Genomic DNA, 25823 nt, shown 5'->3' on the forward strand with positions numbered 1-25823 from the left:
GGAAGGCCTTGAGAGGATGTCTGTTATTCTTTATCATTTTGAAATACATTACAAAATGGATATATGTACAGCATTTGCAGTGTAAATTAATTACTAGCTCATTACTTCCATCTTCCCCTCAGCAGACCTTGTCACCCTGTATTTTCTGCCGGAGCAGGGTAGCGAGAGGACGGTATGGGGCACGCTTTGGGTCTGGTAGGACCCACAGCCTACTCAGCGTCAGGCTTCTGTGATACAGATGCCAGGAAAGGATGTGCCATGCCAGTTGTAGTATTACTTTTTTTCAGACTTCGGTTCCATAGTGCGCTGGAACCATCAGCATATTGCAAAAGAATAGCAAGTAACTCCCTAAGGATAAAGTCTGGTAGTGGCTTCTAAGACTGGTTTGAGCTTAAGTGAAGCCAGTGAGCTATGGGTGGGAGGCTGGGTATGCCATATAAATCTCCTGGTCCATCTGTCTCAGGGAAGAAGGCATTTTCAGGAATCTGTGTCTTTCTAATTGCTTATAAAAACACTCTGAGACAAGCTGGTGAATAAATTAAATTTCAATGTTTCCAGTGGATCTTTTCAGGTTTTCAGTGCACCTAATTACTGTCTAATCTATGCCCATGAGTATGCAGTTTTAAGTGGGACGTTAGACTTTCACTCTGCAGATTAAACTCTGTGGTGCATAAATTCATTATTATTTGTGGAGGAAAAAACTTCAGTGTCTGCTACCTTGTGGTTTTAATTTAAAATAACTACTACATCTGAGTCATGCATTCTTTTAGAAGAATAAGGCGAGCTGTAAAGAGGTGGAAGATCTTTTCTAATAAACCATGTCTCTTATTTGCCTAACTGAATTGGGAAAATTTATGTTTCAAACAATAATTAAACTCTCCTAGTAGCTCAAGATGTCACGCTTTCAATTGCAATTTTAGGGAGCTGTACCACAATAGGGAGTAGATTAATATAATGTACTGCATGAAACTTTTTAGCTGCAAGGATGAGCGTGGCACAGTAAGAAGCAGCACTGCTGCTTCAGCTGTAGATCTCCAAGTGTTTTGCAAATAGAGACAAATACCATCACTCAATTTTTACCAGCTGGAAGAAGTGAGAGAGAGAAGCCTGTGGGGACTTTTCCCAAAGTTTTTGAGTCACTTTGAGCAGGCAGAGAATAACGTTCTGCCTGGGCTGCTGTTGTGTCACCTGAATCGTATCTGCTGCCTTCATTCTCAGTGCTTGAATCCCTGGGCTGGCTGACAGGAAGATTTTGTTATGTTAACACTGCCCAGGTGAGATCTGCTCTAGCTTATTCACATATTAATCGGATCTGATGCGGGCTGCAGTTAGGAAACAAGTGCGGAGCAGACCCGTAGGCACCGGCTCCCACTCTTCCTATGCCCCCCCTCTAATTAAAACAATGAGAATTAAACAACAGGCTTCCTTTATTATTTTCAGATCATGGGATATAAAAATCATTGTAGGTTTAAAATGGACTATATTAACCTGAGTAATTCCGCCGGGGCTTCAGTTTCTATAGTGAAAAGTGTTGTGTTGTCTCTGGCTCAATTAGATTTTTCTCAGTGTCAATTTTAATTCACCTCACCGGAGCGTGGGGGAACTCTCTGTGGAAGGGAAAATGTTACTTCTGAATGAGAGCCTCCTGTAACCCACATTTTATTTAGGAGTTTTAAAATGCTTCGTGATCCCACGTTCTCCCTTGAACGTCTGCTATTGTGTGCCATAAGAGCTGAATGAAATCGCTTGATGTTTCTTAACGCAACAGGCATCTGGGTTTGAGCAGGAGGATGGACATGGGGAGAGAGAGATTCTTAGCTCCCTCATTTTATTTAATACTGCGGGGGGTGGGGTGGGGGGTGGGGGAAAGCCTTGGCAACCCTTGATGGCCAAATAGACATAATTATGTCAAACATTTGTCACCCTGACAAACATCTGCCTGGCCATGCGTACAGAGACGTAAAAACTAAGCAGCAGGGTTTCCTTTTGCAATGCTGAGTCCAGGGCAGAGGCTGAATGGCCGGAGAAGTCTTTTTTTTCCCCTTTAGACTTGGTATTTCTCACCTCCCATGGCCATCAGCACTTAGGTACGGATCGCTCGGTTACGTTCTGTGTGGTGCACGTTGCTAGAGTAGCCCCAACTGTACTGTTTCTTCCCTGTTTTTAAAGGGAAAAATTCAGTAGGTCTTTAATTTGAGGGTGGTCCTTGCTGTGAGAAAGAGAAGTCAAGAAAAAGAGCCTACAATAGAGTTGTGGGGGAAGCTTTACCATAGACAAGGGCCTGAAATGTCCACTGTGATAGGTGGGGCTTTCCAAAATGCTTGTTTCCATCATGCTCAGCAGGTTTGTCTTCCTATGTCTATACCTGTCCTTCCAATATTTCATTAAACTCTAACAACAGTAGATTTATGGACATTTGTGCACACTGAAATTTTACTTTAGGGCTGGGGGCGGGGGGGGTGTTTGTTTGTTTTGCTTTTTTTGACTGATACCTCCCAGTTTCCAGTTTTGCAAATGATTTAGGCTGCTTTCTAGAATATCACGGGACTACCTATGGGAAAGCACCTGGGCACGTCACCAAAAGTGGCCAGTTGGGTCAGTAGCGTGAGCCTCTTCTCGCTCAGACAGAAGATGGTACTGCAGCGTGATGCTGGAGTGCCCCATAGCTACTGGTAATGCCAGCTTGCGTATGAAAGGTAAATACAAAATTGTCTCAGAAGAGAGGCAGTTTTTTGTATCAGGAATAGTGTGGCCAGCCGGAGCAGGGAGGTGATTGTCCCCCTGTACTCGGCACTGGTGAGGCCGCACCTGGAATACTGTGTCCAGTTTTGGGCCCCTCAATACAAGAAAGACATTGAGGTGCTGGAGCGTGTTCAGAGAAGGGCAACGGAGCTGGTGAAGGGTCTGGAGCACAGGCCTTATGAGGAGCGGCTGAGGGAACTGGGGTTGTTCAGTCTGGAGAAGAGGAGGCTGAGGGGAGACCTTATCGCTCTCTACAACTCCCTGAAAGGAGGTTGTAGTGAGGTGGGTGTTGGTCTCTTCTCCCATGTAGTTAGTGATAGGACGAGAGGAAATGGGCTCAAGCTGCGCCAGGGGAGGTTTAGGTTGGATATTAGGAAAAATTTCTTCATGGAAAGAGTGGTCAAGCATTGGAACAGGCTGCCCAGAGAGGTGGTGGAGTCACCATCCCTGGAAGCGTTCAAAAAATGGGTAGATGTGGCACTTTGGGACATGGTTTAGTCTAGTCTAACCTTGATTGTTTTAGTGTGGACTTGGTAGTGTAGGTTAATGGTTGGACTGGATGATCTTAAAGGTCTTTTCCAACCTAAATGTTCTATGATTCTATGATTCTGTGTTTTTCAGAGGAATTGAGCAAAATGCTCTACCAAAATTCTGGTTTCCAAGTGTGTCATCTCCCAGCATTTCCATTTCCAACAACGTTGGCTTTCCTTTCCAGTCCTGAGCTGTTAGCATGCAATGCCTTTCTGTACATTGTTGCTTGCTAGTTCTAGCTTGGGTATATACTGAGTTAAAAGGTGCTGTGTGAAAGTGGGGAATTATTATTATCATCATTATTTAGATGCTGCAGTCTAAGTAGTTCAAAAAAATCTCACAACTAAAGGTCAGCGTAGCTTGTAGGTTTACACATGCACAGTACAAGTAACCTTCAGAAATTTCCTCATGACAAGATAAGTGCAGCAATTATATTTAAATGAGTACCGGTGAAAATTTCACTGTAAACTACATTAGCTGGAGAGTGTATGCTGTAAGAGAATTTAATTGAATTAATGTTACTTACTATCAAATGCTCCATCTAGTATATTGCCAGGTCTCCTTATTACTAAGAATAATATTTGGCTCATAAAGACCCCTGTTCAGCTAAGCACACAGTCCTGATGACTTCAGCAAGTGATTAAAGTTAAAGCATGTTCTTCACTGCTTTGCTGAATAGGAATAGGCTTGAAGCTAGGAACAGGGATCGGTGTGTGTACATAACGCGTAATCACCGAGCCCTTTAAGAAGGCTCGCTATGGAGATTCCTCTTACAGATGGTTTTCCAAGTGTCTAAGGAAGGTGGGATTTTGGCATAAGCGTCCTTCCTAGTTTTAGTGTAGTTCTTGTGGATAATGGCTGCAACAGCACTGAAGCAATCCCTGCTTACTGCAGAGGGGTTGGGCTTGATGATCTCTCAAGGTCCCTTCCAACCCAAAGCATTCTATGATTCTATGATTCTATGAAGACAAGCAGCCCGGGCGCAGCTCTGGGTGTGCAGCGGGAGGGGTGTCAGGGTGATCTGCGCTGGGGCTTCGGAGCCCTCCGCTAAGAGCGGTACCCGACTGTGATGGCAGAGGGATTTCATGGAATAATCCTGGTGGTGTTTTTAATGCTGCTATTAACGCAGGATTCTTACTCTCACATTATGCGGAGATGCCACAATGAGATCCATGAAGGTATTTTGTGTGACTTCCTACATAAAAGCAGAAATGCAAATAAGCTGTGTTAACATTATACACATTATACACATTATACAAATGGAAAACTCAGATGCATGGAAACACAGTGACATAGCCAGAGACATGCTTCAAGCCAGTGATAAAGATATCCACAGTTTTCCTACTCCGCTCTTATGTTTTAACTATTAAGGAGAAAATGTGATATATTGGATGTTTTTGCAGAATATTTTTGAATGTCAAAAATACCATTGAAGTATGTATCTCCTTTATGTTTGATACTGTTTTCCTTTCATATGCATTCTTTAAAAAGCGAATACATGAAAATTAGCAAAAAATTCTTTTATTCTCCATTCATTCAGCAACAGAAAGAAAGGATTTGAACTGCTCTTTTATGGAAATTGGGAAACAGTGGAATAGTTTCTAAGCAACTTTCTTTACTGTTGGCCGAATCAAATGGCAAAAGTTTTTATTCACCTACGCATCTTACATTTTAATGATCCGCATGTCACTCCTGAACTTCACCCACCCGTGTTTATGCATGCAGTTGACATTCTGGTACAATCAGTACGTCACATGTCATTCAAAGGAGTTACAGTCTCCTCTTTGTTTTCATGTTTTTGGTTTTTTGGGGGAAAAAGAAAGAGTAATTGCCTGTGTCAACTGATGTTCATTACACGGAATTCTTTAGCTCTCTCAAAAAATCATTGATCTGCTTTTCCCCCGTGAAAATATTCAAGGTCTCAGTTCACAAAAGAGAAATCAGCATGTAAAGGAGCCGACTAGCAATCTGTGCTGCAAGGAGTGAGAGTGTGATGTTCTCTGCAGCAAAAGTCAGAAGTGCTCGCTGTCTTAAAAAAAAAGACAAATATTTAGTAAGGATGAGAAACATTATTACTGTTGCAATCAGATGTGATTTTGGGGAACAATCTGTTTAAAAAGTAGGGGGTTTTTTCATACATTTGTAGGTAGCATTTATGATTGAACATCCATTAGGTAGCATCTGGCATGAGCTTTTCCTCTTTCTCCCTAAGTTTCACGGCTTTGTTTTGTATTTAAGGAGGATATTACAAAAGGTAGTTTGGTGTCTCATTCCCATTGGTGTGGTCATGGGTTTAACTTTTGAATGGCTCCCTTGAAATAGGAGTCGGGGCTGGGGGGGGAACCCTTTGGGGTTTTTTTTCTACAGAATATAGAATATTTAGATTTCATGGAGAGTGCCCGTGGTACGTTGTGTGCGCGCAGCAAGTCAGAAGCGCAGCCGCCTCTGCTGTGGATCAGGGTCCGTGCGCCACCGATAACAAAGGGACACAAAATCTGGGGCTCCAGTCTTGTCCGTGTGCTCTTATTATCATTTGCTCTTTGCATTGCAGATGCACGCAACAGATTGTACAATATGCTGTACAAACAGATTGGTAAAATGATCTTTGTCCTGAAACACTGAAGGCATAGATGAACGAGAAGGATTGAAAGTGTGCCTGCAGTGAAAGCTGCACAGCCCAGACGCCAGAGTTTTGGACCCATGTCCTCAACAAAAAGGGCTTTGTGCATCTTTATTGAAGCAAGGATCTGTTGTTGCTGATCTTACTGTAAAGGACTGAAATTTTAAATAAGATTTAAAAGAAAATAGCACAAAGATCACTAGAGAGTGAGTAGGAGAAGGGAATGTGCCTACTTCTCCATTTTTTCCTTCTTTTTTCCTTCTTATCTAACAGTATTTCTCCTACACTTGCCAAATCGAGCGTGTCAAAGGAGCAGACTTTCAAACTTTGGGTGGTTGCTCAGAGTGTTGGAACAACGCCCTGAAAAGGAAAGGCTGGGGCATGCAGGCTGAGGCTTTGATGACCTGACTCTGGGGTGCACTGCTCATGGAAACTCTGATGCTCTGGAAATGACGACGAGAGCGAGCCTGCAAACTTGGCTCTCGCTCCCACTGGGCTACTCAAACAGGAAAAATTCCAGTGCTTGATGTCTTTTTCGTCATCCAGGGCATGTAAAGAGATCATCCACTTACGCCCTGTGTGGTTAAGAAAACCAAGAATTGCTCATCTTATTTATTGAAGTAGCTAATGTGCATTTCAAAGTGCCTAGATGTTAGCTTGTGGGGGAAGGAGGGGTGAACATTAAGATTAATTTCAATGAAAATATTTTTGTGGGAATAGATTGTTCAGTGAACATAGATCATCTGCAGCTGGTAGAATAACTATATAAGCCTGTTTATATGTTTTATTAAATAATAAACTATTTACATGAAAATGGAGGTGTCTGGATTGTGCAAACAGCTCTTTCAGAGGAGCTTTGCTTAGGAATGAGAAATTACTTTGCCATTTAGAAACACTTCTGTTTCTCTTTCACGTGACAGTGCTCTCTCACTAAAATTATTAAAGAAAACATTTTTCAACTCTGAAGTGTTGCTGATATTTTGGCAGTGGCTGCGGCCAGTAGTCCAAGTGATGGGAATTGCTGAGCGCTCAGAATTTAAACAACTTGTGTTGACTTTCTGGTAAAAGAAATTTTAGGCCTGGACTGGGCATAAAACTTGGACCCATGTGGCTTTCTGGGTTCGAGGTACAGTGGTGCCTCAACGTGCCGGGAGCCAGGGCTCAGAGTCCCCGGCTGCTCATGGCTGAGCTGCTATGGCCTTGGTCAAGAGCGGTGGGTCTCTAGGTCAGGCAAGAGATCTCATGTTCCAGGACGCAAAGGTCTCAGGTTTGGAAATCTAACTTAACTGAAAAATGACCTGCTAGTTCATCCGGCCTGTCGTCTGCCAAATCCACGCTTGTTCTGTTTAGTGCATTCCTAAACGTTTTGTCCAATTTTATTTGGAAGTGGACCATGGGATGCTGTTTCCAACTGCCCCCCTCCTCCAAGATTAAATGTTTCATTATTGTACTGTAAACGCACACAGTCCTAACAATTTTTTGGTATTTTTGTCCCCCCCACTCTATTTTCTGTTGTATAATCCCTGTTCTGTGCTAATACTGATGAATGGGAGGGATGCATTTTCTGTCATGTAAAATAGTACTGGGGATAAACTCTGCCTAAGGTTTTGGCTGACCCCCCATCAGGCTTAGCTCAAAAATTAATTTATCATTACCCAGGTGCTATGCACTAAGCTTTATTGGCATAGAGGAGCGCCACATACTGTATGTTCTTTGGAAGGAAAAAAAGTGGTCGTGTAATCACTGACACAGTAAACAGTCATTTCCAATCTAGTAATATTTTATATGAACTGGCACTGTGTGTTGTATATCATCCATCTTGCTAATCCTTGTTCCACATTGCCTCCCACTTGAGGCCAAGAACATTACAGCTGTGCCAGAGAGTGGGTGGAAAAATAGCCTTATTATTAACCTAAGTTGAAAACATAATGGCTTTTTGAATGTCTTCATTCACAGATGCAGTCATACTGAAATATTAATATGCTTAAGTATAGAGAAACAGAACTTTCATTCAAAATCCATTGTCCATGTGTGTTGCAAAAGTGAAAGCCTTAAAAAACTGTTGTGAATGCCCTGTACCTTTTGTTTTATGTTTTATCTTGTAAATTCCAGTATTCTGTAATAAAGGAGCCAAAATATTCTTCAGAGTAGGTTTTGAGCAATGTTGCTGCCATCACTAGCATTGTCTTGTGGAAAAACTGAGAGTTTCTCCAGGCTTCTGTTTCTTTTTAAACACAGGTAATAATTAAACGGATACCGAAACACAGATAATTAATTTTTGGTACCATGGTCAAGCAGAGTTGCATTGCCAATGTCCGTGTTCATTTAAATCTCAACCCCAGTGGGATGAGAAGTATTCAAGATGCATGTGTTTGCTGGGAGCAACCGTCATGAAGAGTAGAGGAGTAAAGTGCAAGCGCCTCATTTGTAGCACCCCAGAATCCTTGATTTGCAAGCAGAAATGAGGGACCTAGCAGTGAAAACTGAGTAAATCTGCGGCACAACATCACTGAAAAGCCACAGAAAAAGGAGATGATGCTGTTCTTCAGCTGTAGTCGTGGCTTGCCTTTCCTAGGTCTGTAACTCACTTCTGTGTGTATCTTCCCAGGTAAAATATGAATCTTCTACAAACATCTTTGGGAGGTGTAATAGTAGTTCAGAAAACAAGAAAATTGAGAAAAAAAAAAGAAATAAATCTTGATTGTACTGATTTATGACTAGCATGAAAAAATGTGTCCCCTTTTAAAAAGCAAAAGAAGGATTCAAACCTACATTGTATCAGGCCATGTGTTGTAAATCAGCCTAATTGTTTTAGAATTCAGAAGTGTTTCATCATCTTAAATTGGGCTTGTCTGATATTTAGTTCCACATTTTTGATAACTCTGCAGGACTAATCTGAAGCCTGCTGTTGCACATGAAAAGCTTTTTTTATCCTATCTTTTAAGACTGATGGAATGAGAGGAGGTTGACAAGTAATCGCTTAGTTATCTCTGTGTCAAAGCTTATGATATGCATTATAGTGAAAACGTGCAATATGCAGTTCCAGAAATAATTTTGATATACATTAAGGTTTATCTTTCTTGCATACAAAATGCAAGAGTGAGTAATGCTGCTGTCTGACAGAGAGGATTTCAAATTCCTTGGAAATATCTTTAGATTTGCCCTAATAAGGCTTAGCAGGAGACAAAATATTTCACAAATATGGGTCCCAGTCTTACCAGGACTACCCTCCAAGGGCATCCTTATTCCCCTATCCCCCATCTCAAATGGGAGAAGAAATTTCACATTTTTAGGACATCGTTTTGCAGCTTCTCTGTTGACCCACTGCACCCTGTGGATAAATACAAGTCATCTATGAGCAGGCTTTTTTTTTTTTTTTTTTTTTTTTTTTTTTTTGTGTGTGTGTGAAAAGACCAGGCAATGCTTGTTCCCAGTAAGAACTGGTGGTTGCAAAGCTCATTTGACAATCTAACCTCTAACCCGCCATTCCTCAGTTCTCCTTCACGAAAAGTTTGCATAGTTTTTCCTCTAACAAGATATTTGAAGCAATAAAAACATGTTGAATAAAAGACAAGGGCACACTGTAACATTAACTAAAGGATAGTGCTACCAAAATGTTATGATTGTTCAGGTTGGTCTTCATGCGAAATGAACGCTGAATAAAAGAAAGAGCCTTTTGTCAGAGGAGCAGAGGCTGGAGACAAGATACTGTACAAGGACCCCTTGTACTTTTTAATTTATTTTGGTTTGTATTTCTTTTTAGCTTTCAGATAAGACTGGGGACTTTGTTCCAAAGCTCTATGAGGTTTTTGGTAGCGAATCACCGTTAAGCTGCACATCCGTGATATTTTCTTGGACGTGTTCCTGTGGCTGCCATGGTGACCTGCGGAGAACGCTGTACAGAATCATGCTACTCCAAACGTGATTAGATACATTCAGGATCCGCATGCTATTGATGCCAAGGAACAGTGAATAGTTTCATCTACTTTGCAGACCAGCTTCAGTGTGAGCCCTCCTGCCACTGCCTGCTCAAGGCCACCTTTGACAGCCGCAGGAGCCAACACATAGCTGTTTAGGCACTCGTTTCGTTCCTTTTCTCTATTTTTCCTTCTCCCTCTGATTAAGTTGCCAATCATCCAGCTTCTTTCTCTTCTTGTCTTGATAAGTTGCCAGTCATTTCATATAGCCTATGCCTCTCAAGCCAAGTATCTCTCTTGTCATAACTTGGAAACAGGCTGCTGGAGATTTATTTTAAATCTTGATGTGATTAAATGCCACATCTTGATCTTTGGAGAGCCATAGGGCCTATATATCATGGTACTACTTTGTTTGGACTGCTCTGAACTGGTATTAATTAGAGGACTTGAGACATGCCCCATGGGTTGTTCAGCACGCTCTCGATAGTCCCATCCCTTAACAGATATTAAATATTGGTGAATAGATTTTTTTAATCAGTTTTCCAGGTCATACATGGTTGATACTAGCAAGAAAGAAACCATCAACTGTATGAACACTTTTGGGGGGAATAAGATATTAATTTGTATGATATACGGGTTTTTACTGTTTTTCTCTGGTTATCGAATCATTTATACAAAGATTGAAAAGTAGTTGCTTTAGTTAGGAAGGTTTTCAAGAAATAAATAGCAATGGGAAATTAAGCAAAGCTGAAAGTGTTAACCATGAAAAGTGCCTTTAAAATTAATGTTTGTGAGATTGCAAAATAGTTTTCTGGGGAAATTATGGGAAGCCTGATTCTGGGAAATCTACAGATAGGACCAGATAAAACTTTGGAAGAATTACATGTGGAAGCATAATGCTGTCCTCTCTGGGGGGGAAGCTTAGCTGAATTTTCCTGCCTGTAACAGTTTTATAATTCTATTAAAACTGCTTTCTTCGATTTGCAAGATAACACTTTCCCCCCAGTATTTATACTTCAATAGCTCATTTTGCAGTCCCAAGGAAAAGACTGTGTAAACCACCTTAGGTTTTCTCTCTCATTTTGGAAGTACATGTGTTAATGTCTATTTTGCATCTCCATTGATTTTACGTTAGTTGATAATCAGACAAAAATAAATAATAATAATTAATAATAATAATAATAAACCGGCACAACAATCTCTTACCACAAGTACTTTCCTTGCTCCTGTGAGGCTGCCTAGGCAAGGTGAAACACAAGCTGTAATTCTTCATCAGGACACTTTTTATTTTTACACTGTTAGTCTGTGCAAAACAAGATGTTGTACAAGGGGCAGACGTGAGTCAGGCTGGGAGGCTGTTGTCAGATACCTCTCAAACATTTTTGAGCTTGAGCTTTCTGAGCATGGATCCCACACACGAAGTGTGTTCTTCGTTCTTGTTGCTTGTACTCATTAAGCGCTGCCATTTATTTTTGTGTGTCTGCACAAATATATGGCTTTATTACTAAAGTGGTTTGTTTATCTTTGCTGCTGCTGCATTTATTTTAGCACTCATCTAAACAATTAATTAGGGAAACACTTGAGTGCCGAATACACTTCTTCAGATACCACTCAGTTGGGTTTTTTTTATTTTCAGGAGCATCAAGCATTTTTAAAAAAAACATCTTTTGCGTTTTTTTCTAACCATGCCTTTTTCCCCCCTTGTTTGAAGCTTCCACAGGCAGACTATATTGCTTTGAAAATTCATGGGCCCTGTTGAGAGTTCAAAGCCAAGTAAAGATGATGCTTAAAGTTCAAAGGCTCTGTGGAGTTGCATCTTCATTTGCATAAAATCGTTTCAACCAACTAGAAAGGTAGAAGAGTTGCCAGGCATTTCTTCTATTTCTTTTTTATTATTATTATTAAAAAAGCTTAATTGGGGAGTAAATGTGTCACTGCTAACAAGTTCAGGGAAAGTGAAGCTCCTTAGATGAAACACTGCTTGAAGGTGTACACAGTGTAGGAAAGATTTGACATGTGCTGTGACCCTGTAAGAGTGAAACTGTGAATGCCTAGAAATCAATACGACATATGTAAGGGTTTATAATGTTGAAGTCAAAAAAGAATTGAAAGTGTTTGACTGCATCTTGGGCAAACAGAGCAGGGAGTATGACGTATTCAGACAATGGATTTAGACCTGAGTTTTAAAGGTGGGGAAAAGTAACACATTTCTAAGAAAAAAGTTTTCAAAAAGATGAATGTTTGCTCCTTGGAAATAGCGTGTATATTGTAACAAATCATGACTCAGAGTGGAGGCTTTGTCAGTTCTTCAACCAGCAGAGAACAGACCCCCTGTTAGGTGGCTTGGCCAAAAGCACTAAAATATGGGGTTGGGTGCTGGGGAAAATAGGTCTTAGTTGACTGAAGCTCAGGGCACTTTGAGAAAATATTTCACCTAGAATTTCTTCCCATGCTGCTTAAGTGCCCCTTAAGCCAGTTTGAATGTCTTGTATTGATTTCTTCCATTTCCTATAAGCAAACTTTTGGATGAAGTGTGCCAGGCTGTAGTTGGTTAGATGGAAGCAGCACTTGCAAGTATTGCTCTGCTGTTACTCACGTCACTATTATTGCAGTATCTTTTTACCTCACTCCTTTTTTTTTTTAAATGGTTTCTTCACAGTATTCCTTTGAGCTCAGGACATTTTATTCTTTCCATTTCACAAGGAGAAGCTGTGGCACAGGGAGATTAAAAGCTAGATTGTTCAAAAGCATTTAGGCATCTAAAGATTCAGATGGGCATTGAACATTATTTTCAGAACTTCAACACCCTATTCCTAGAAATGAATTACAAGGTCAGATTTAGATTCTCTTGCAAAAATGGTATTCAGGTCTTCCAGATCCAGACAAGTGTTGAAACCAACCCATGCGCTGTCTTCTTACCAAGTTTCCAGGTAAGGGACGGGCTTGGGTTTTTGTTGTTCTTTTTTTAATGGGTTTTCATTAAATGTCCACAATAGCAATCTTCCTACCCTATGCCTTCTTTTATAACTCCTTCTCTCTGGACCTCTTCCTCTTTTGTCTCTTTGTAGGTCTGACCTTTCCTATGCTGTCTTTAGAAGACACAAGCTCAGAGTTTTAGAGCTGGCAGGGCTGTGGGTGGATAGGTGGTCTTGTAATACTGAAGGAGTGCGTGGGATTTAAACAAAACTTCATCACGTAAGATACAACAGGACTGGGTAAACTAACTTAAAAATGCATCATAATTAACAGCTTTTGAATTCATAAATTTCTTGATATATTTCTGAAAACAAGGTGTGACACAAGACATTCTTATTATCTTGCATGTCTGTGGCAACATGGGCCATGCAGAGACATTGATGTCTCTGGTTCTGTTTCTAAAAAAAAAGATTAATTCCTGTGTCTTGCTAGGAACAAAACTCGTCTTTTGTGTGAAATTTGTTAGTGAATGAGAGCTGTTTCCCAACTGATGAGTACAACAATAAAACAGTAATTTAACTGATGTTGCCTGCTAAAGTTAAATAATCTTGCAATGTATTTCTGAGGAAGTTAAGCTGTGTTAGTAGGGGTTTTGTGAAAAAGCCACTTAAATTCCTTCATTGCCATTTCACAGAATCACAGGCTGGCTAAGGTTGGAAGGGACATCTGGGGTTCATCTGATCCAAGCCCTGCTCAAGGCAGGGTCACCTACAGGAAGTTGCTCAGGGCTGTGTCCAGGCAGGATTTGAATATCTCCAGGGGTGGAGAGTCCACAGCATCTCTGGGCAAGCTGCCAGCATTTGATCACCCTTACAGTAAAAAAGGGTTTTTCTTACGTTTAAATGGAATTTCGTGTATCTTAATTTGTGCCCATGGCCTCTTGTCCTGTCACTGGGCACCACTGAGAAGGCTCCATCTTATTTACTTCCTCCCCATCAGGTATTTATACACATTAATAAGATCCCCCTGAGCCTTTTCTTCTCCAGGCCGAACAATCCCAGCTCTCTCGGTCTCTCCTCATATGAGAGATGCCCCAGTCCCTTCATCATCTTCGTGGCCGTTCACTGGACTCCCTCCAGAACGTCCACATCTCTCTTGTACTGGGGAGCCCAGAACAGGACGCAGCACCCCAGATATGTCTCAGAAGGGCTGAGCAGAGGGCAAGGATCCACCTGCATTGACCTGCTGGCAGCGCTCTGCCTGATGCAGCCCAGGATGCCATTGGTATTTAACGAGTGGAAATAAATTCCAATACAGAACATAGGTTTTTCATAGTGACAGTGTAGGTTTATAAATTCAAATTAACTCTCAAAGTCAAAGATTTGAAGATTTTAAAGGGATAATTTTATGGCAAAGCTATGCTATTCTGAGTATTTGTCACTACAGAGTTGCCTCCTAGTTGAACTAGGACTTGAGTGGCTTCTCAGGAGTTGCAGTACAATTAGAGGTTTCATGAGAGCAGTGGTCTGGAATTCTTATTGGGGAAAACTAGTCTTTAGTGATCTTTCTCAAGCATTCAAGTGAAAGAAAACATAGAAGGAAATCTAGGACTGTAAGACGTGTGTGCTAGGAAGTTTGATTTGCAATTAGTGAATATCGGGGTTGGAGACTGTAGGGCTTTTGAAATGTCATTAGGGAAAGATGTGTCCCTGCCTACATTAATTTATGTAAACATGATCTTTGTAGAGTCTTTTTGAATCGAAATACAGTGTCACACCAGTTTTCTTCCGCGAGAATGGATTAACAAAGGGAGGTCATCTTAATTTTTCATTTCCATTTCTTTTTTTTAGCATCTGTGCTCTGAAACCTCTTTCTCTACTAAATTTAAAGATGCATTTAGCAGATGGACAAACTTAGGAGTTAACTTGCACAGAGAACCTTAATTCATTTCAAAGCCAGTAAACTCAAATTAGTAATCGTTACCTGGCCAAGGCAAACAGGAAACAATGACCAGCTGCTAGGAAGAAAAGAGTAAGGATTTGTATGAGGGGAGGAGAAAGTGAATTAATGATTAAGGAGAATTAGTGTGAGACTAAGAAGGAAAAGAAGAAAAGAAAAGCTAAAGGGGAAATGAGGAGAAGGCAGCATAAAAAATAAGTGATTGTGTTGTAGTTTGATTGAGATGTCCCCCCCCAAATTCAAGACTTCTTTGTGATGCAATGTATGCACATAATGACAGGACTCGTTTAGAATGATTTCCAATTAAAAAAATATTTCTTGTTTCTCCTGTGTTTTGTTTATAGTCTTTTCTATACTTCACAGGTGGGAAGTACGATGACTTCCCATGGGAGACCCCTCACAGAGCTAGAGACGGGAATACCATCTCCCCACCCTGTCCCTCTGCTGTCCTACTTACTTGAGAATTTTTTTTCCAAAAGTTCTGACAGGCAGTTTTTATTCTAAGCCGTACGGACTGATGTATAAGATCCCAATTATTCTCTATCCCTGAGATCTGGAAATGTGGACAGACTAAGCATGAACTCAAGAAGAGGTACTGAGCAGCTGCTTTGATTTTCTCACTGGTGTTGATTGACTGACAGCCTTCCATCTCACAGGGCTGGAAAAGCAATGACTCTCCCAAGGGATTTACACTGGCTGGGTGCTTGAAGGGGCTGGCAGAGGAGCAGCATCCCCGTCCAGGCCAGTGGTGTTTCCATCAACCCGCAGATCAGGGTGTTCACACAGTACTGATGTGAGGGTCCAGTGCCACCGACGGCTCACCTATATCTTCACAGCATTTTCTGAGCTTATATTTGGATGCCTCTCATTCAGTAGTCAGCCCAGACCGTTACAGCTCAGCTTACGTCCCAACATGCAGTGATGGTTTCTTTAGGGACAGATTAGTTAGTAATGACATGAAATTGCCTTGATGCTATAAACCCGATTTGGATGTATGTATTTACCCTGCCACCACGTGTATAACCTAATTCTGCATCTATTTTTTTTCCTCCTTTATCACCATCTAGTGCAAATATTGAATGAGTATTGCCAAGCTGCAGATGTAGAAGTTGGCCCCTTTCTTCAAAAGTAGACCAGAGACCACCAGCATGCTGTGGCCATTCACTTCTCGGTTGTTACGCAGTCAGCGTAATTCAGGAATTTGCAAAAGCCGTCATTGTCCTATATGAAAAAACGTACATTGAAATTCTTCAGATGCTTTTACAGCTATTAGCCATTTAAAACTGTTTAATATAAGTGGCTTATTTCAGAGAGCAAGAAAAGCAGATTCTGGCAATTTTGCCCTTGATATCTTTTCTATCTGTGTCGCACTTTAGTCAAAATTTACATAATAATGGATAGGGAAGTGTTGTGGCACACGAACCGGTGCATATTAGTTCTTAGTTGCTTTCCCAAAAGGCTTGAAAATGCAGCAGATTTAATCTAGGTCAAAAAAAAAAAAAGAGGGGGGGGCGGGAGGGAAATACTTCCATTTTGTAGGCAGAGGACATTTACAAAGAGCATTTGTATTCACAAGGGTATGGGAATGACAGAGTGCGACTCCTCCAAAAGAGCTCCCCGGTGCAGCTGAAGGCTGACAGCAAACTAGGACTTGTAGCCAATTAACAGAAAGGCCGTCATAACTCGCAAGGCATGGAGAGAAAAAATTGAGCTCCATGGGATCATTTTTCACTGGCCATTTACAGGGCTGTTACCGGCCTGGAGCATTTGTGCTTTAATGTGATAGGGGCGGTTCGGGGCACGCTGGGGCTGGGGCATTGCTGCCCTGGATGTTATAACCAGGAGGAAAAATAGAGCACAGGGTGGAATTTGGCACGTCCCGGTTGTGAATCCTTCTCGCGTATGAGCCCCTGCCTACCTTCAGCTAATGCATTAATATTAGAAGTGGCATTGCTATGATATGTGCTGTCATTAGGGTGGCGATGCGGTTTCCTGGCTGGTGACAGGATTGGTAATACGGTTTCCATCAGGGTGCCAATTATATCAAACTATTAGCAAACCTGAGCTAATTGGGAGGTGGCATCGTTAAAGGTTGATTTCTGCAGTATATGGCAATTCTGTCAGGGATGGCTTTGGGAGTGAATCATTGCCATCATACTCTCAAGTGACTCCATATACAATAGAGCAAGAGGATGGTGCAGGTAGGAATCAAAATGCATCCCTGCCTTAGCCGCCGCCTTTTTCTGTTCAGCAGAATTACAGAAATAGTTGGATTTTTATTTCTGGAAATGTTTTTTTGCTTTCCTTTGTCAGGAATGTCTGTATTTGCTATTTGGGCAGTTCACGTTTTTTTTCTCTTTCTGTATGGAATCACCCAACCAACATCTCTGAGGCTTGAAACACTTCTCCTAATACTAGATGGGTGTCTTCCATGCAGGTTAGCTAATTGCACTAAAATCTGTAATACAGAAGAAATGCTGGACAAGGCTCACTGCAGCAAATTTAATGAACGTGAAAATGCTCGTTGCCCAACCACGCACCTGAACTCATGTAGCAACAGGTCTTTTCAGCGGCTTTAGTGGAAGAGAATTTTTGATGTCTTCATTGCCTTTTGGAAAATGACAGTGTAGGTCATGGTAGGTTTGGTTGCAAATCACACTGTTTGGGCAGCTGTTTGTGATTTATGGAACACATATGTCAGCGTTCGGGTGAACAGCTGGAATGCAAGAGACCCTTTTAAAAGGCAGCCTTGTTAAATCGCAGTGTAATGTTTAAATTTTGGTAGTGGAAGAGTGAATGTGGAAATCAGGAGAGGAACACTTGGGGGGGTGGGGGGGAAGAAAAACAAATTCTCCTTAACTTAAACTAGCTTGAACTGCGCTGGATTGACAAGAAGCTACTGTCCCCATTGAGATTCCAAGCTTGTATGAAGCCAGCACCTGTTCTGCTTGCAAATGCACACACAAAAGTGAGCTTCATTCACAGAAAGAAAGAAACATAGTGGGACTTCACTCATTTAGCCTTCCAGGGCCTTCAGTCCCTTGATCTGTCAGCCCCTTAGAATTCAAACGCAGCCTTTAAAGGAATTTTCAATTCACAACATGATGACTTTGTTGATGTCCTGAATGTGAATGTATTTTGAATTGAATTTGTCTGCCAGGATTCCATTACTTGCTAAAAGAATACAGAGTTCAATCATCAGATAATCATTATAGCTGTTTTGAAGTGTTTATTTTATTAGTCTAGAAGGTAAAGCAAATTTCATACTTTTAAGTTGTTGCCGGCTTTGCGGGCGCACTGATAAGCTCTCGTATTTCTATACCCTATGGTTAGGGTTCAGATACTGGCAGCAGGTGATAATATGCACAACGCAGGAGAGATCCAAACTGACAAATTTTGGCAGCTGAGAACTATAGAAACTCATAAATCAGACCAATGAATATGAGGGTTTTTTCCTCCTGTATCTTTGTTCTTTCAATCTCCAAAAGTTAAATTTTCAGGCCTGGGAAACTGCAGCACGTTTTTCTTCAAGCAAATCAAAACCTCAGAGTATCTTGTAGACCAGCGTTTTAATTCCTGTCCACGTCCAAGGGTTATTTTCTCATATTGATGCATGTGGGTAATTCCTGGTAACTTTAACTTAGGAACCATATATTCGGTTTAGGGAGCTGCAAGAGACACATTCACACCCGAAGCAAGATGGAGGTCGCCGTATTCATTCAAGCGTGAAATCCTGGCTGAGAGATTAAGCCTCTTACACAGATCCCAGTGCTGTTAAATGCCAGCGAGGACCGTGTAAGCCACATCTCGGAGTGGAGGAGAGCTTCCTTTTGTTAGGTGTTCAAAATTAGGAATGTAAACAGCTCTCACAGAGTAATTAGTCTGTGCTTGAATTGGGAGAGAGTGATAAAAATAATGACATGACGGAGCTCCTCGCTATGTCCTACGGCTGTATCTTGCAGCCTAACAAAGCCGTGTCTGCTCCGCTGGGTGGATGGGGGCACGGGTTTCATAGGTGGCTAATTTGGGTCATAGCACAGAAGTCACATGGGAGGAGAAGTCCCATTGCAGGAGGTCACTAACAGCTCTTTGAAAAAATCCTCTTGCTCATAGGAGGAATGGCATTTTTTGAAGTTTCATGGTGAAAACTGCAATTTGTTGCAATTCCACAATGTGCACAAATGTCCTCCAGAAACCCAGGATCGCTGTCAGCAGAAATCATGGGTACAGTGGTGCGAGAGTCCTTACCATTTGCTCTTTTTTTGCCCGTCCCGAACTTCTAAATGGTTGCGTTAGTGAAGCCGTGGCTGCATGATCCCCATGTGATCTGTGGCTGCCATCTTTGACAGTGGCTCAAGTAAAGCTGTTTCTAGCCACACGCAAGGCTGTTTGCCCCTGTCGGTATCTTGCTAAACAAGTTTCTGTGGAAATTAAATAAATAAGATCTCCACCACGGGTGCTAATTGGTACCTCTGGCAGCCTGAGCAGGGGCTTGTGAATTGAATGTGTCATGGAGAATTCAATGTGTCAACTCTCTCCCAGTGGCTGGGACCTTCAGGTCTTTTTCTGGCACTAAATTTCCTTTGGAAAAAAAAAAAAAGAAAATAAAAAAGAGAGAAAACAATCTGAAATAAGAGATCTTTTCCCTTTTTTTAATGAGGTGTTGAAGTTGAGCATTGTAGCGTATACACTGCAGCGTTTTCTCATCAGATGCTTTGAGAAGTGGGGCTGGTTGCTGCCTTCGTTTCTCAGACATCCTGTTTGTTGCTATCAGGTGCTGTGCAGCACGGGGCGGCAGGTTTTATTCAGCCTGTTCAAGCATCTGGCAGGATAGCCATGAAGTTGTTGCTGATGTCCTTAAGGGGCTGTAGGGATCCGCATGATTCATTCAGTATTTTTTCTAGGTACAAAGAAGAGATGTCTTATGCCATAGTAAATACGGTTCCAAGTAGAGCAGAACCAGCGTACCAAAAGACAGGAGATTTGCTGCTTTGGAGGCACTGGCTGGAAGCACAAGCTCCTGTTCCTTTAGTCGAGAAGATACTAGCCCACGTGGAGTTAAACTGGGCTGTGTTTCAGGCTGTTGAGGATCAGCAGAACCACGTCCACAAACCAATTCACCTTTTAAGTTGTCCTGACTAGGAGGGGAGAAGGTTATCACTGTCAGGCTTTGAATTATTTGGATGTCAGAAAAGTTTAGTTGTGGTTCAAGCTGCTGTCAGGTTTGTTGGTGGTGAAACCAAGACTATATGTGCAGGGGGGCTGGAGAGAGGAGGGTTGGGGTTTTTTTCTTTTCTCTTAGTCGGAAATGTACTTTTTCTTTTCCACACTGATTTTTCTTTGGCAGTATTACATTTTCTTAGGGAACATGGAGGAGGGAAAGTCGTTTCCTAGTTGTCTTTCAGCAGGGGCCAGCTACCAGTCCTAAAGCACAGATTAGCCCTGTCCTCTTACACAGGCATCTTCCCTTCCAAAATTTCTGCAGAAAGGGCTGAATCTGGTACTTTCTCCTACGGGACGTGGTACTGAGCCAAAGGGATTTTACACTGGAGGCATCTTCAAAGCCGGCGCACTGGAGCTGCAGTGGTTTGCATAACTTGGCAGTGAGCACCTCTGGAAAGTCCATAGGCTGAGCTATAGCATTTTCTTCAGGACTGTGTGCACTTGTGCCTTTTCTGTTCTTCTGTGTTTTCTTATTTTCTTTTTTTTCAGTCCAGCCCTGACCTCTTTAGCAGATAGGTTGAGAATCAGGTGTCCGCAACTGGTGCCCATGGTCTCCTCAAAGCACAGCAGAACATCTCCTGTTTTGTTGTGGTTTTTAAAGAAGATACGAGCAAAATTAGTCCAGAGGAAGATTTTATCCGTGTGCGTTTTCAGATGTGTTGATCTGTGAACTTAGAAGGCTCCATTTTTGTCAGGGTCTGATGACTTGCCTGAAACGTCTGCATGTTTCCCATTATGCTACTGTTTTCTCCCAGTCCTCATTCACAGAGCTATATTTTCTTCTGCACGATTGCTTCCTAAAAATTACTAGTTAAAGGGTGTTTCACAGCATATTCATCTTTCAAGTGCAGTTCTTTCAAGTAGTGCCAAGACTGATAAACCAGTAGATTTCAAACTTCTTATCAGAGTAAGCCTGCAGAGCTGAAGTCTAAAATGAAACTCTTCGGACCCATGGTAAAGGACATCGCAATTGCTAAGTGATGACTACTGCTTGATATTTTCCACTCTGAATCCTCTCTACTGGTTAAAAAGCTTTATATTAAAAAGCTAATAAACCAAATGGAGAGACAGTAGTAGAAGATAGACTTTAGAGCTGGTTGGCAGGATAGAAAAACATCGCAATACTTTCTCAAAGTCACACTATTAAATGTCACAAACTCAGATTTGTTTCCAATTTTAATTCCAGAGTAAAATAATCTAAGTTTTCAGAATTTGCTAGTGAGATAGAAGATTTAGAAACACTCACAGGAAGCACAAACCTTAACAGACCGTGGCTGTCTGTAATAATCATCCCTGTTGAACAATGTTCGGCTCACTGAAATAATTATTAAACCATCTCTATCATAAACTGTGAAATTTTAAGGAACCTGTTGGCAGTATGAAAGTGTTTCTCCCAGGTGCATTAACTCTGCATTACCTGCCTGCCCCTGTATTGTATTTCCTGCAAGTGCTTTTGTGTGTTAGGGATAAACTGCTGTATTCCAGCTGGGAATACATGATTACCTTTGCTTGTTACGAAGGCAATGGTCATCGCTGGCCCTGCAAAGCCGGAGGGGGCATTCACAGTGCAATGCACAGCTTGAGCCAAGCAGGAGGCAGCAGAGGGGGAGTTCTGGATTCAGCCCTTCCTTCCAAGGTGTGGTATGGGCCACCTCCACACAGTAACTTAAAATGTGCTAGCTGTGTTCTCCTGTGCACGCTTTCTCCTAGGTCTCCTTTGCTGTTACGGGGATGCTCTGAGGTTGAACAAAAGCAGGCATATCAGGTGGGACGTGGTGTTTCACTTGGTCAACATTAGGGAGCCGGTGCAAGCAACAGCTTTGCTCACTGCCTGAAGGGCAGATTATTTTATCTGTGTCATGCTCCAAGGCAACACCAAGGCTCGAGACCCAGGGTTTCTTCTATTTACTGTTTGGTTTTGACATTTCTCTGGAGTTGCAAGAAATCTCTGTGCGTGATTAGGAGAACAGGATTGTTTTCTAATTCATCAGTAAAATCTGCGTCATGTGTTTTGATACAAAGTAGGTTTTTGCTTCAGTAGCCACTTCTGCCTCCCAACCAGTATTACCCAGCTGGTTTTCCCTCTCCCCATAGCAGCTGAGTCACCGAGTGCCCCGTCGCAGCCATAGAGCTCTGTAGGAGTTCTGGGGTCTCAACGTGACATAGGTCTAAAGCAGGGGCTGTCTGTGTCCACAGGACGAGGGCTGCATACAGCCTCACCCTATTTCCCCTATGGACAGAGTAGCAATAGGCACCCTTAGGCACTAAGGGTGTGCCTACGTCACTGATTTACGGTGCTGGGAGGAAGCTATTTAAGTGTGAATTTTCCTTGTGTCTATACGTGCAACCTTGTGTTATGCACATACGTGCACAAGTGATGCTTGCAAAGTGGTTTCCCTCCCGCTGGAAGTAAAGTTGAAGTCACAAGCTGGGATATCGTGTTGAGCATCCCACCTGCAATGTGGATGCAGTAAGCTCTCCGCACGTGTCCTGTGCATCCCTGGGAGCAGCCTTCATTACTGTGGGACATTACAGATTGGTGCAAGTCAAATCTTGGTCCTTGTTTCTTTGTCCCATGCCTACCATGTTATAGCCGTACCCCAAGGATCTACCTGTGAGCCCTGACCTCGCCCTGGGGTGGGTGTTGAGCTGCCTGGGTTGCAGGCAGCTGCAGGAAGAGTTACTTTCCATGTTTGCACTGGAGAAAGTGGCAACAACCTGTGTTTGGTCCCACAGACCGCTTAGTTGAACCATGCTGCCAAAGGGATAAACAGTACTTAAGGGGGCCTATAGGAAGGATGGGGACAATCTTTTTAGCAAGGCCTGTTGTGACAGGACAAGGAATAATGGATTTCAACTAAAGGAGAGTAGTTTAGACTGGATATAAGGAAGAAGTTTTTTACAATGAGGGTGGTGAGGCACTGGCCCAGGTTGCCCAGAGAGGTGGTGGAGGCCCCATCCCTGGCAACATTCCAGGTCAGGTTGGACGGGGCTCTGAGCACCCTGATCTGGTTAAAGCTGTCCCTGCTCACTGCAGGGGGGTTGGGCTGGGTGACCTCTGAAGGTCCCTTCCAACCCAAAGCATTCTCCGAATCTATGATTCTAAGGGATTACGGCAACTAAAACTGCTTTACTGAAGGTTAGACGGATGCAGCCTCACTTAGTGCTGCCAGCCATCAGCAGCCTCCACTCTCTCACCAGTGGCGAATTCTCCTGTAGCTTATCTTCCTTCTTGCAATGGAGATGAGTGTCCTACCTCCAGTCCTACCTGGTTTCAAATGGTGGGGAGCAAACCTTAGCTCTTACATATAAGGCCCTTTAAATGAGGTCCTGCTTTAACCTGATTTTCTGCCTGAGATGCAACAACGAATTCCTGCTGCTTGAGCTTGCCATGTTGCTTATATTCAAAGTATAATGGGGAGCCTTCAGAAAAATATAACCTTATTTACACTGTACAAAGCCAATTGTATTTTGGTTAACTTAATTTTTAAGTGATTACAGTTCACTAACAATGTAGGTGTGCTATAGATGCAATGCACAGGGGGTGACTTTTAATTTTAAACCATACAAGCATCCTTTTATTCATGTCATTCAGGCAGCCTCATGAGAAGTCACATTTCCAGCTTTCACAATGTGTTGTTCAACCACTGTTTTTCTCCGTCCTATTGTACTCTCACAAATCATACTCACTAATTTCTGAAAGCTTTTCATTTCTCTCTATAGGTTGTTGTTTCGTAACATTTTATACAAGAAAAGCTGCTCTTGAGGCACAGAATGCACTGCACAATATTAAAACTTTACCTGGGGTGAGTACATTTACTTTTTGATCCTAATTATTTTATTGCCAGAAAAATAGCCCTTTTGCTCAAGATGCTGTTTGGTGCCCCAAGTGACCTTGATTTCTTCAAGGGAGGGTGGCTAACCTGATGGTCTGTGCTGTCACGGTGCCAGTCCTGTAGCAATGGCATCATCTCAAAAGGCAGTTGCTCTTCTGTAGAAAGTCCCTTGGCTAGAAACAGTGCTGATTCCTGCTGACTAGAGGCAGTTACTGAAGTGCAAGGTAGATTGAATTTTTTTTTTATTTAAGGGGGAGGAGGAAAAACATATGGCAGGAAAACACTGCACCACTGGGGCTTCTAGTTTGAAGAGGGAGAGAAGAGGAAAAGACAAAATACAGCCAACTTTGTTAAATGCAGCCATTATCCACATGGTTTCTAAACAATCTGACTGCATTGGTGTGGTGGCTGCACGTCAGGGTAGTTAGAGTGTGGTACCACGTAGCAGCTTGCACAGTGTCACCCTGTTCCCTGCCACCACCTCTCCTTAGCAATCTCTTCTCACTGATACATCACACCGGTGGTCAAAACAGTTGTGGTTGTGTTATGCAAACTGTAGCTTGCGTTATCCTATGGTAGTTCAGATAAAGAGAAGTATATCACTGGTAATTGCATGACTTAAATCTGAAATCTTCTTGTTCTAATGTTTTTATTTCTTCTGCTGAACGTAGCCAAATACTTTGGGGCCAGGAAAGGAAAAAATATAAAGGATGGAGGTGTTGTCCCTCTTGATGTAGGGGAAGTGTTCAAGTATATGGTTGGAGTGTACGGTTACAGACACAAAAATAAATGTATACAACACTGTATAAATAAATAGAACATTGACTGGACTGACAGTTATATGGCCAATATCTCCTTCAGTTCCAATGTGCTGCATGTGAAATTGGACACTATGTGTTTGAAAAATTCACATCTGGCCAGCTCACTTTATGCAGCTCCTGTTAGGAAAGCCACCTCATCTGTCATGGAAATGACCAATGTAGAGAAGCATGTCAGATAGCTACCCGTGAGTCCTGCTAATTCACCGAGGTAAAATGAGAGTTCTCTGTCATTTGCAAGTGAAAATGCTGGAAAGGGTACTAGGAAATCTGCAGAGGTAGACCAGCTACAGGAAAATAAAAGAAAAATTGTGGCACTTCAGATTCAAGTGATGGTTTTCAGCGACTAGCCCTTGCGAGGGACAGTGTCAAGATCTTACAAGCCTCCCAGTGGCAGGCTCGGCTTTTGAGGATGTAGTGGATGGATGTGCCATTCTCAGAGAGAAAGGAAGGCTCGGAGAGACGATTCCCTTTGAGACCCCTTCGGAGCTCAGGCTGAATCTTAGCATCCTCTGGCTCTGCAACCCCAGCTGCTGGTTCCCATCCCTGCTGCCAGAAAATGCCAAGCCCTTGGTTCAATTCTCTCTAACCCAATTCAGCTAATGTTGCACTTAACCCAACTCGTTGTGTGATTGCTCTCCAACATACTGTGAGTCAGGCAGCTGTGCTGACTGGCTGGCTAGGATGGACACTCCAGCAGAGGTGTTCCCAAGCTGCTGGAGCAGCACCCTGCCCAGCCAGCATCCCTGGGTCCAGGTAGGGTGTGGGACCCTACCCCGAAGCTCTACCATGATATCTATACATCCCTTCCCTCAGAAGCGGAGGGAGTCCTTTCCTTTGCTCCTGTGTTCTTCCCTGAGCCCCACGAGCTGGCTGCTGTGTTTTGAGAGATCTCAGTTATCCCAGCGGGTCACTTGGAGGGGCAGACTCCTTCCCTGACCTCCCCATGTACAGGTGGCAAAGCCGGCTCAGCTCTGCATCACATCTTACTTGAGCAGGGGATCATTTCTTCTCCGCTTTTGTACAGCTAACAAGCATGCAGCTGTTAAAGAGACTACTGTACCTTTTGATTTTTTTTTTTTTAAAAAGCTCAAAAATATATCTCTTTCTAATGCTACCTCTAGCTCTTTGTCATTTAAAACTTATCTTTTCAAGCTGTGTTTTTCTGTCCTGACTGTGAGGTTACAAACTTTTCTTCTAAGGAAACATGAAAATTACATTCCCATGACTCTGGGGCTTGGGCTTTACAAATACTACTGAT

General features: G+C 42.4%; 1 protein-coding gene across 1 annotated transcript in view; it reads left to right on the top strand.

Moving 5' to 3' along the window:
- The window catches only part of CELF2 (CUGBP Elav-like family member 2), a 242289-nt gene that overhangs the window by 122870 nt on the left and 93596 nt on the right, over positions 1 to 25823 (top strand). Inside the window, exon 3 of the mRNA XM_075709724.1 lies at positions 23632 to 23714. Within this exon, the coding sequence (XP_075565839.1) occupies positions 23632 to 23714 (83 nt within the window). The remainder of the gene's footprint in view (positions 1 to 23631; positions 23715 to 25823) is intronic.

This window comes from Pelecanus crispus, chromosome 1 (genome assembly GCF_030463565.1).
Source record: "Pelecanus crispus isolate bPelCri1 chromosome 1, bPelCri1.pri, whole genome shotgun sequence".
In the NCBI taxonomy this organism is placed as follows: Eukaryota; Metazoa; Chordata; class Aves; order Pelecaniformes; family Pelecanidae; genus Pelecanus; species Pelecanus crispus.